This window comes from Trichomycterus rosablanca, chromosome 1 (assembly GCF_030014385.1).
Source record: "Trichomycterus rosablanca isolate fTriRos1 chromosome 1, fTriRos1.hap1, whole genome shotgun sequence".
Taxonomy (NCBI): domain Eukaryota; kingdom Metazoa; phylum Chordata; class Actinopteri; order Siluriformes; family Trichomycteridae; genus Trichomycterus; species Trichomycterus rosablanca.
In genome coordinates this window covers 23,313,317-23,325,605 of record NC_085988.1, presented here as the reverse complement: position 1 = coordinate 23,325,605, position 12,289 = coordinate 23,313,317, and the positions used below count along the sequence as shown (strand labels likewise).

The window sequence follows — 12,289 nt, the reverse complement described above, 5'->3', positions numbered from 1 at the left end:
CAAATAATATTACATTATTACAACTGTTACAAAGCACTACTTTAATAAAACTGTAGCTGCTACAAATAATATTACATTATTACAACTGTTACAAAGCACTACTTTAATAAAACTGTAGCTGCTACAAATAATATTACATTATTACAACTGTTACAAAGCACTACTTTAATAAAACTGTACCTGCTACAAAGAATATTACATTATTACAACTGTTACAAAGCACTACTTTAATAAAAAATGTAGCTGCTACAAAGAATATTACATTATTACAACTGTTACAAAGCACTAGTTTTAATAAAACTGTAGCTGCTACAAAGAATATTACATTATTACAACTGTTACAAAGCTCTACTTTATTAAAACTGTAGCTGCTACAAAGAATATTACATTATTGCAACTGTTACAAAGCACTACTTTAATAAAAATGTAGCTGCTACAAAGAATATTACATTATTACAACTGTTACAAAGCACTAGTTTTAATAAAACTGTAGCTGCTACAAAGAATATTACATTATTACAACTGTTACAAAGCACTACTTTAATAAAACTGTAGCTGCTACAAAGAATATTACATTATTGCAACTGTTACAAAGCACTACTTTAATAAAACTGTAGCTGCTACAAATAATATTACATTATTACAACTGTTACAAAGCACTACTTTAATAAAACTGTAGCTGCTACAAAGAATATTACATTATTACAACTGTTACAAAGCACTAGTTTTAATAAAACTGTAGCTGCTACAAAGAATATTACATTATTACAACTGTTACAAAGCACTACTTTAATAAAACTGTAGCTGCTACAAAGAATATTACATTATTACAACTGTTACAAAGCACTACTTTAATAAAACTGTAGCTGCTACAAAGAATATTACATTATTACAACTGTTACAAAGCACTACTTTAATAAAACTGTAGCTGCTACAAAGAATATTACATTATTACAACTGTTACAAAGCACTAGTTTTAATAAAACTGTAGCTGCTAAAAAGTAACCCTACTGCAACTCTAACAAAGCTCCAATTTAAAAAAAAGCTAAACTATAATTGCTACAAATAACAACATTAAAATAACTACAACTGTTGCATGCTACTACATTTGTGGAAGAAATAACTCTAGCAGATACACAGAATATTATATTATTAGAACTGTCACAAAGTACTGCATTTAGGGTAATGGCTATTTTGGATTAATTCACACATATGCAACTAGTTTAAAGTTATTGTACAAGTATATATTAGGATCTAAAAGTATATATTCATCTAAAGAATATTTTTACCTGGCTAGTGTACATATTCTTTTATACAGTACATTGGAGCTGATTTATTCAGGAATCAGATTGGACAGTAGGAAAGTGACTCAGTTGTATCTGGGTAAAGTGGATCTTCAATAAACTGTCTATAGTAAAATGCTGGGAGATAGAGTGTGTTAAATGTATCTAACATGTTGAAGCCCTGCATTGTTTTGCAGTAATATTTTATGTCAATGACTTTTATTTTCAAATTTTACTTTTAAATATGAAATGTGGACTTTGCAGTACAATAGGATACAGCAACATAATTTTAAATGTGTATATGTCTATACCATAGATGCATGTTGTAGCCTACTGTGTTCTGTAAAATAATATAGTTTTTATTTTTAAGATTTGTGAAAGACGTTTTAAGCCAGTATTCTCCCTCAGTCATTCCATTGTTTAATTCAACCTTTACTTTGCTGGTCAACTGATGATGCTGCTGCTCAGCCAATAAAATATCAGATGTGAATGAGGTTAAAAAAATGAGAACTGAAACCAACCCATCTAAACTGCGTACTACCCTAATAAATAGTAGTCTACATATGGTGGACAAAATAATGAAAACAGCACATAGAAACAATTTTACTTTTACTACATCATACAAACACATCTATTTATGTTAGTATCATTATGCTAATTGCATTTTAACCATCTGTATCAGTTTCTGCTTTAAAAGTTAGCACTTTGACTCATTTGCAGATTTCAAAGCAACATAAGGCACTTAACTAAATGTCAAAAAGGCTGAATAGTGGGCAACCAAACATGGGGAAAACATGCCAATGTCCAGGCTTCCAGGGCCCATGTTCCTGTGCGTTACCCACTCCTAGGTCCCTCATATTTATTTTGTTTACCCTGTAGTTGTGCTTAAATTAGGAAAAAACACAATATCCCAGAAAAAGTAGCACGGTGGTGCCGCAGTTACTGTGGATGTCCCACAACAACATGAGATCTAGGGACCTAGGTTTGTTTGTTTGTTTGAATTTGTCTTTTAATTTTTTCCCTCTTTTAAAATTCATGCTCTAAATTAAACCAATGAATGAGGGAATGTCTAAGTGTTCATGCCCTATGATCTATTCACTCCTTGCCAATATTGTATTTCTGCATCTCATGTATCTGCTGGCACAGGATCAATTACAACCCTGACCAAAACAATATGGTTAGTGAAAATTATTCAGGGTGCTCAGGTGGTGCAGTGGTAAAGTCTGCCAGCCTGCTACTATTAAGATCTGGGGATCCAGGGGTTCGAATTTCAGCCATGCTATCAACCAGTTGGGCATCTGCATGGACGTGATTGTCTAGGTCTGAGGAGGGGGAATAGCCAAAACAGCCTAGCCACTGGAAGGTGCACTTGTCAGTGCACTTTGAGTGCCAGTCCCAAACCCAGATCGCAGTAGGAGGGTTGTGTCAGAAAGGGCATGCGATGTAAAAACAATGCCAACCCTGGTATGCAGAGACAGAAGGGAGAATATATATACACTGATCAGCCATAACATTAAAACCACCTTCTTGTTCCTACACTCACTGTCCATTTTATCAGCTCCACTTACCATATAGAAGCACTTTGTAGTTCTACAATTACTGACTGTAGTCCACCTGTTTCTCTGCATAATTTGTTAGCCCCCTTTCATGCTGTTCTTCAAAGGTCAGGACCCACACAGGACCACCACAGAGTAGGTATTATTTAGGTGGTGGATCATTCTCAGCACTGCAGTGACTCTGACATGGTGGTGGTGTGTTAGTGTGTGTTGTGCTGGTATGAGTGGATCAGACACAGCAGGGCTGCTGGAGTTTTTAAATACCGTGTCCACTCACTGTCCACTCTATTAGACACTCCTACCTAGTTGGTTTACATTGTAGATGTAAAGTCAGAGACGATCGCTCATCTATTGCTGCTGTTTGAGTTGGTCATCTTCTAGACCTTCATCAGTGGTCACAGGACGCTGCCCATGGGGCACCGGATATATTTTTGGTTGGTGGACTATTCTCAGTCAAGTGTCACTGCTGTGCAAAGAATGATCCACCACCCAAAAATACCTGCTCTGTAGTGGTCCTGGGAGAGTCCTGACCATTAAAGAACAGGGTGAAAAGGGGCTAACAAAGCATGCAGAGAAACATATGGACTACAGTCAGTAATTGTAGAACTACAAAGTGCTTCTATATGGTAAGTGGAGCTGATAAAATGGACAGTGAGTGAGTATGTAATTCATATAAAATGTAGTGATAAAGTCTACTATATGAAACATTGACAGGTATGCAGTCTGTTTATGCATACTATTTAGTACAGTAGTGTGCACTGTCAGGACCAGCCCATTCTCCTCCTCACCACTGAAGTTTGGGACTTTCCACACGGGTCAAAAGAAAAAAAAAGAAAAACACAGTGCCGCCCCACGGGTATATAAATTGATTTTAACTCTTTCATTTTAGTTTTAATCTTCAGAGAGAGAAGGGAGTGCAGAAAGAGGATACACAACACGCACTTGTGAGAATGGAGCGCCAGAATGAAGCACTGCTTGAGAGAGTTCCAAGCACCGAACTGTTCACCGAGCCCAGACGGTGAGATCTGATTTCTGTATACATGTTATCTATGACCATAAAATGTCGTTATTTACCTACATATACAGTATTATTTAATAGACTAGTTACAGCTGATTAAACTATACTGAGTGAACGGAGTTCTAGTGCATTGTGTTTAATTTTAGCCCTTTAATCTTCTTTACGAGATAATTTATGTATATGCAAAATACAACACAAATATAGTGAGGTAAAGTCACCCTTATAGAACATTATAAAACTAATCTTTCTTTTGGAAGTAATATATTACCTTAATTTATTCAAAGTGACATGCTGCAGTTCACACTATAGCTTGCATTTTAATGTGTAAATAAACTTAAACGTTTAAGCAATTATATGTATAGCCTGTGTGATGGTTTGATCATTTTGAAACATGGTTTGTGTTGATCTAATGCTGTTTGTTTATAAGCAGCTTCCATAGGTGCAATTAATAGAAATTCAATTCTGCCCAGAGACTTGTGACGTCATAGTCGGCGAAATTAATGATTGGTCAGAAGAAAGGAAAGCAAGTCAAACGGCTTTATTTTTGCAGGTCGAATTTTAATAAAGCGTTATATATATTAATGTAATATATTAAATATATATATATATATATATATATATATATATATATATATATAATATTACAATTTCTTGTTAACAAAAATGCAATTCCCTCTATTATTAAATCGATATTGGGCTGAATGTAATGATAGATTACATTATTATTATTATTATTATTATTATTATTATTATTATTATTATTATTATTATTATTATTATTAGGGAAAGGAAAGAAAGTCAAACTTGGCTTTATTTTTGCAGGTCGAATTTTAATAAATATTAATTTAATATATTTAAAATATATATATATAAATATATATATAATATTATTTATTTATATATGGCTTTGTTTTTGCAGGTCGAATTTTAATAAAGCGTTATATATATATTAATTTAATATAATGAATATATATAATACTATATATAATATATAATAGTAATGTAATCATATATATAATAATAATATATTAAAATTTCTTGTTAACAAAAATGCAATTCCCTCTTTTAACTCATTAAATCTATACTGGGCTAGATGTAATAGTATATTGCATTATTATTATTATATTATTATTATTATTATTATTATTGCTGTTGGTGGTGGTGTTGTTTTATTATTATTATTTAAAAGTCTAATAACTTACTAGTGGAGTTCTGAATTTAAAAGGGTTGGTTTTAACAGCAATATTTTTTTAGAATAATCATGCATCCTTATTATTGTATTATTGTCAAATTATTTTGTGGAATAACAATAAGAAGTAATAAATATAATAATTGTAATACATTAATAAGAATTAAATAAATAACAACAACAAACACCACAACAACAACAAAACAACAACAATAATAATAACGGATTTCAATAGTGTGATTGTAAATGGTTTCATGTGTACTGTCCTGGAATGGACCTGTGCACTATTTAGAGTGTTACGAGGTTGGTTTTAACAATAATATTTTTTTAGAATAATCATGCATCCTTATTATTGTAATTCATTATTTTTATGTGGATAAACAATAAGAAGTAATACTTATAATTAATTAGAATACATTAATTACAATTAAATAAATAACAACAACAACAAACACAACAACAATATGAAATAATATACAATATATTTAATGTGGAATAACAATAAGAAGTAATAATTATAATAATTACAATACATTAATAATAATTAAGTAAATAACATCAAACACAATAATAATAATAATAATAATAATAATAATAATAACTAAGCAGGGCAGCATGGCGGGACTGTTATGACACTATTTGACATGGGGACCTAAGTTCCTACATTCTTTCTAGGTCTGTGCGGGTTTCCTCAGGTTACTTGATTTCTTTCCACCTTGGACATGAAAAAGTAGGTTGGCTGCTCCAAATTTTCAATAAGTGTAAGTAACAAAGTGAATGGTTTCATGTGTACTGTCCTGGAGTGGACTGATGCACTATTTAGAGTGTATTTCTGCCTTTTGCCCAATGTTTTCACATGGCGGCAGTACATAATAACCTGAACGGGTACATAATAATTCAAGAAAGCCATGAAACCAGAAACTACTGTTATTTGTAGGCACTTTATTTTAAGTTTGTGTGCCTCCTCTCTTCCGAACAGGAACTCCAATACTAAGGCGGTGAAGGTGGCCGGCCTAACCGTGTTGGCATGTCTTCTGCTGGCGGGCCAGGCATTCACTGCATTCTACGTGATTGGACAGAAAGATCATTTGAATTCACTGGAGCAGGGCCAGGAGAACCTGAAAAAAGAACTTACTCGCAGATTCTCAGGTACGACAAAATTTTGAAGAAAGGGAATGAGGAAGTGAAAGTAAGGGACTGTCCTGTGCTAAATCAAAATGATAGAAGGAAACAGAATACACAGAAAAAAACAGAAATACATAGTTTGGTTGGGTGGGGGTGGAGTAAAATGTTACTAATATCTTTATTACAAATGGTTGTCTTATCACAATTACAGATTCTTTAGTCTTTATCCTGATGTGCACTTTCTTATTTTCCTTTTTTCCTTTTAGCTGCTCCCAAAATGATGCATGCCCCCATGAGCAAAATGCCACTGCTGGTGGGTATGGATGAGGACACCCCAAAAACTGAAGTGAAAAAGCAGCAGCCTCTGACGGTGAGACTTAAATTATAGAACATAGAGCATCAACATGTGCCTTAAGAATTTTATTATTTCAAAATATTAATATTGTCTAAATAACCAGAAACCAAACTGAGTTACAGACCTGCAAATGCTTACATAAACTTCCTGTTTTTATTCCCTTTTTTAAATAGAAACTACAATCCAGCCTTCTGACTCCAAAGGAGGGAAGTGGCCTTGTGGAAGGTACAGTAAACCTACTGCTGTCAAACTGCTTTTGTTTAAGTCTCAGTGAACATGGTTCCAAATTAAGCTTCATGCTAGTTTAAAACTACATAATAGCAGGTATTATTTAGGTGGTGGATCATTCTCAGCACTGCAGTGACACTGACATGGTGGTTGTGTGTTAGTGTGTGTTGTGCTGGTATGGATCAGACACAGCAGCGCTGCTGGAGTTTTTAAATACCGTGTCCACTCACCATCCACTCTAGTTGGTCCACCTTGTAGATTGCTGCTGTGTGACTTGGTCATCTTCTAGACCTTCATCAGTGGTCACAGGACGCTGCGCACGGGGCGCTGTTGGCTGGATATATTTAGTTGGTGGACTATTCTCAGTCTAGCAGTGACAGTGAGGTGTTTAAAAACTACATCAGCATTGCTGTGTCTGATCCACTCACACCAGCACAACGCACACTAACACACCACCACCATGTCAGTGTCACTTCATTGCTGTGTCTAATACCTGCTCTGTGGTGGTCCTGGGAGAGCCCTGACCATTTAAGAACAGGGTGAAAGGGGGCTAAAAAAGCATGCAGAGAAACAGGTGGACTACAGTCAGTAATTGTAGAACTACAAAGTGCTTCTATATGGTAAGTGGAGCTGGTAAAATGAAAAGTGAGTGTAAAAACAGGAGGTGGTTTTAATGTTATGGCTGATCAGTGTATATATTGTTGGTGACCTTGTAGAATATGGGAACATGACTATTGGCCCTAACCATACCCTAAGCGTATCTACGTTTTCTAAGTAGTAATTATTCTATTATAACTATTCTTATATTATTGTTGCTTATAGTGTTATAACAGGTTATTAGGTCAGTCTGCAATTAATTTTTTACAAGGTTGATATGGCTGTTGGTTGCCATGTTTCTTGATTTTTTGCATCATTGGCCTATATATTATATAACAATAATAATAATAATATAACAATATTAATTACTAATATTAATTATTATTTTTATAGACAACTAGAATTACTACTGATATAAATCATACAATTAAAATTTAAAGATATGTAAGTAAACATGAACAAACCATGATAAACAATTAGGTTTTAAATGTAGAACAATTTAAAATACTTTTAACAATGACATTGTTACTAATTTTTTGTTGAGTAAATACTCAGCATAAGAAAATCATCCTCAGTTAACAGAACTCCTAATATTACACAGTTTAACAATGTTCTTTTTGTTAAGTTTTATACTACTTTTAGTGATTAATAAGCTAGGCCTGACTTAAATAATGTATAGCTTTAAAGTCATAAACTGATTATTTTGTAGTCATTGCTTTTCAAATTAGTAATTACTTTAAGTTATTGTAAATTCAACTCAATTGGGAAAGAAAAAAAAGGCAAACATAACATAAAAAGTGAGAATGGGCAGGAAGGAACTGAGCTGCTGGTCAATAATGAAGAAACGAAACACCCTCAGCCCATACTCTCCACACAGCTATGATTACTGTCTATCATGCTTGTTAATAAAACCAAAGTTACTATAAAATGATTTGACTAATATTAAGAATTTACCAGACACATAAATTGTTAAGACTTTAATAAGTGGACACTAAACCTTTGTTTCTAGGTTCAAGGAGGATGATGCTGCCCATGAGCAAAATGCCTATCCTGACCGACTTCAGTGAGGACAAGCTCAGTGAGGAGAAAGTCGCCACAACTGAGACTCCTGGTATGAGAGCAATTTGTAACATTTTATTTGCTTCCTATCAAAGGACAATGCAGTGTGCCCAGTTAGATGTATTACATATTAGACTACCCTGAATTACTATATAAAGTTTTTATTTACTTAATAAAACCAGTTGAGACATTTACCAGAAGACTAGTAATTGTATTACCTGGGGCAGTATCAGCCCTCAGTGGTGCTAAAAGCTGGTTGAGCATCTACATATTGACATGATTGACTATGAGGAAGCTGACCAAGGCTCCACAATGAATGGGTGTCTATGATGAATGGGTGAGTGATCCCAGGGGAACCCACTGCGTCTCTGACCAGCATAAAGCGCTAGTTTTATATGACAACAAAATTAATGAATTATATCTAAAGTTAATGAAACATATGTTATTAAATTAGTTGAAAACAGAATGGAAGCACATATGGGTCATTAACATTGACATATTTTTGCACTAAAAATACAAAGAACTATATTTTATGTTGAATAGTTTTAAACAGCTATAGATTTTGATAAGGATTTTATACATGAGTATAAAACATATGAACTAAAATTCTGACAAATACAATTTTATATATAAATCATTGAGCTTGCGTGGCGTAATGATAAGACCCACACTGCTGATAACCAGGTGCTTAAATCTCAGGTTAGGTATGTGAACCTAGCCATTGACCCTTAGTGCACCAGTAGTGCCTGTTCCAAGCCTGGATAAAAAGGATGGTTTTGTCAGGAAGGGCATCCACTGTAAAAACTGTGCTAAATTAAATATGCAGTCAAATGATCCAGTGTGGTGACACCTAACAAGAGCAGGAATCATGTATTCAGTCTCCATACTATCAGAGCTGTAGCGTGCCATAATCGGAACTGTTTATTCACAATTTTACATTTGCTTGTATTTCTGTCTCTATAGTTGTAGAGGTGGAGACAAAGTGCAAGGTGGAGGCAGGAAGAGTGATGCCAGGCTTCTACCAGCCACAGTGCGATGAGGAAGGCAACTTCAAGCCCATGCAGTGCTGGCACAGCACTGGCTTCTGCTGGTGTGTGGATAAGGATGGAAAGGAGGTTCCTGGCACTCTGAAGCGTGAACGTCCAGAGTGTGGCAATGGTGGGTTTTTAAAATTTGTAAGCATGATACTCTAATCAGTGGCAGGTAGCCCGGGTTTTTTATGAAACCTGTTGCAGCACAAGGTAATGGTACTAAAGTTGTACTTTAATATATATATAGACATGTTTCTAAAGTGGAGAATAAAAACCTCATCCACATAGGGGCAGGGTAGCTTTAGGTTTTCATTCCAACCAAACAAAACTCATTTAACCAATTGTCTTTAATGTTTAAGCAATCAATAAGTTAAAAGTGTAGTTTCTGGTTGGTTAGAATTAACCTGCACCCACACTAGCATTTTGTGAATGATGTACCCCACCCCTGCTTTAGGTAAAACAACCTCATTGTATATCAACACCTTTAGTATACATGATTGGTCACGTATGCTTTCACTGGTACATTACAATTAATCCACCCGTACCACTTTCTAATAATCAGTGTAGTATCAGTTTAATTAACAACACCATTCCACTTTTTATTTTACAGATTTGATTGTATATAAATGAATCTACATGCAGCTTTTGATTTCACCTGTTATAGAATGTGTTTATTTAATTATTAACATGTTTTCTATGTTTTTCTATGTGCTGTTTTATGTCGGAACCACAACAGTCAACTAAGAACTTGGTAAGTGTTTTATCACATATTAACACAATACTAACATACATATACAGTAATATACAGTAACATATTAAAGCCCTATTGTTTATATATGATAAGATAAGATAATCCTTTATTAGTCCCATATTGGGGAAATTCACAGTGTTACAGCAGCGAAAGGATAGCAAGGCAACAAAAAATAGACAAATAGACAGTACAGTGTATAACAATATATACATTATCAATAATAATATCCACTAATTCACACAAGTATTGTCTTCAGACTTCGTACTTATAAACAACAAAGTATGTATTTACAAGTTTAAACAAAATAAATGAATGTTTTTAACACATATAAAATGACATAAAACAAATGAAGTTGTAGACATTGCAACACTGCAAATGTTCTCATGCAAACATTAGCAATCAAAGTAAAGAGGAGCTTCTTATGTCCTTTCACTATGATGTCATCACTTTGCAATGGTTGGCTGCAGAGATGGGTCAGCTTTCTCAAATGTCACTTGGTGCTGTCTTTAAACAACACTTAAATGGAAAAAGCCAAAGAGCCATCGCAAACACACATCATCATCAGCAGCACGATTGGTTTGATAATCTCCAAGTGGAAAGTTGGAACCACAAATTGTCCACTGTGCTTTCAGACTAATGACAGTTAGGGAAAGAGTGAAGTCAGCAGTTACTCAAAACATATTGCAGAACTACCTGGAAACAGCGAGAACAACAGTTGTATGGAGAGCAATAATGTTCTATGAACTATTAGGGATTTTTTAGGAAATGATCATTCTTTGCATTCGGAGTCTTGTAAGCCTATATATATATATTTATATATATAAAATAAATACCAAAAAATAATAATAATAACAAAACTAAAGAGGCTAAATAATATATTTCCCTCTCATTGTTAAACCAATGTGATCAAAGCAGGGCTAAGAAAACATTATATAACCAAAAAATCCCACTTATTTAGGCAACCTTTTTACATCTGTCCTGCTAGTCATGCTATATTTTTAATCCATATAAGCCTTTACCATATTATTTAATAGACACAAATGAAAACATGACAAATTATTTTGCTAAAGAGTCAGTAATTTACAGTACATTGGTTGCAAAAGAAAAATAAGCTGATGAGTTTTCCTTGTAATCACTAAAGCCAAATTTGCATCTTGCAAAGTGCACCTTTAATGCACTTAAATGTTCAATGCTAATTGAACAATCATTACCCATTATGATTTGAGTACTAAAAGTGTGAGGAATGGGATGTAATGTTTAGTGCTTAAAAAATGACAGAAATATTAGCATTTCTAACAGACTGTCTTAATTATTTCTTCTTTCAGACTACAGTCAGCTGAATGGAAGCTTGATGCGAAGCTCATACAAAGCAGAGACTCCTTCATATAAATCAGATACTTCATCTCTTCAGTCTCATTTATATCTTAATACTGACTCTTTTTAACAGTAGGCAGAATGATTAAATCTTGTTTCTAACTAATAAAATATCTTAGCATGTCATTCTGTTTGTTCTGTTTAGGTGAGCTACAAGTTACATAATACTGTCGTTATAAGTATTGCACATACACACATATGCACACATGCGCACACAGACACATCCACATAAATAACAAGCTTCTGTTGTGTTTTATTCTGTCTGTCTGTATTGTTGAATTTTCTTTTTTTAATATTAAGTATTTTTCACACAATCAGGTTTAAGGTTAGTAGAAAACATGAAGGATATGGGGCTATAAGTATAAAAAGTAATGTATAATTAATAATTAGGCTGCAAATAAACCATACCTTTCTATTCTTAACATGTCTGCTTGTTTTTACATCCAAGCTACAGTTTAATACATGTAAACATAACACAAAGCAAGAACACACTTTGTAAATCTTACCATCAAAGTCAAGGTACTATCCAGAGTGAGAACTACACAGTGACAGTTGGGGGGGGGTTACTTTATATTATTTTTACCTCTTTTGGAAGCATTACTTAGGAAGGTCAGACCCCCCAGCCCCCACCAGAAATGGAACCATAGGTGCAGCAGTATTTTAATTTTTAAACACCTTAGCGTCAATGCTGGACAAGAAGAGTGCTCTAACAAAACTATTAAG

General features: G+C 33.9%; 1 protein-coding gene across 1 annotated transcript; it reads left to right on the top strand.

Annotated features, from left to right (window-relative positions):
* The first annotated feature begins 3,722 nt into the window (after nucleotides 1-3,722).
* On the top strand, nucleotides 3,723-11,988 carry cd74a (CD74 molecule, major histocompatibility complex, class II invariant chain a). The gene is made up of 8 exons (XM_063001009.1): nucleotides 3,723-3,857; nucleotides 6,026-6,195; nucleotides 6,438-6,541; nucleotides 6,700-6,751; nucleotides 8,361-8,462; nucleotides 9,374-9,568; nucleotides 10,178-10,192; nucleotides 11,518-11,988. The coding sequence occupies exons 1-7, from the start codon at nucleotides 3,790-3,792 to the stop codon at nucleotides 10,183-10,185; spliced, it is 699 nt and encodes a 232-aa protein (XP_062857079.1). The 5' UTR covers nucleotides 3,723-3,789; the 3' UTR covers nucleotides 10,186-10,192; nucleotides 11,518-11,988.
* Nucleotides 11,989-12,289: the final 301 nt, after the last annotated feature.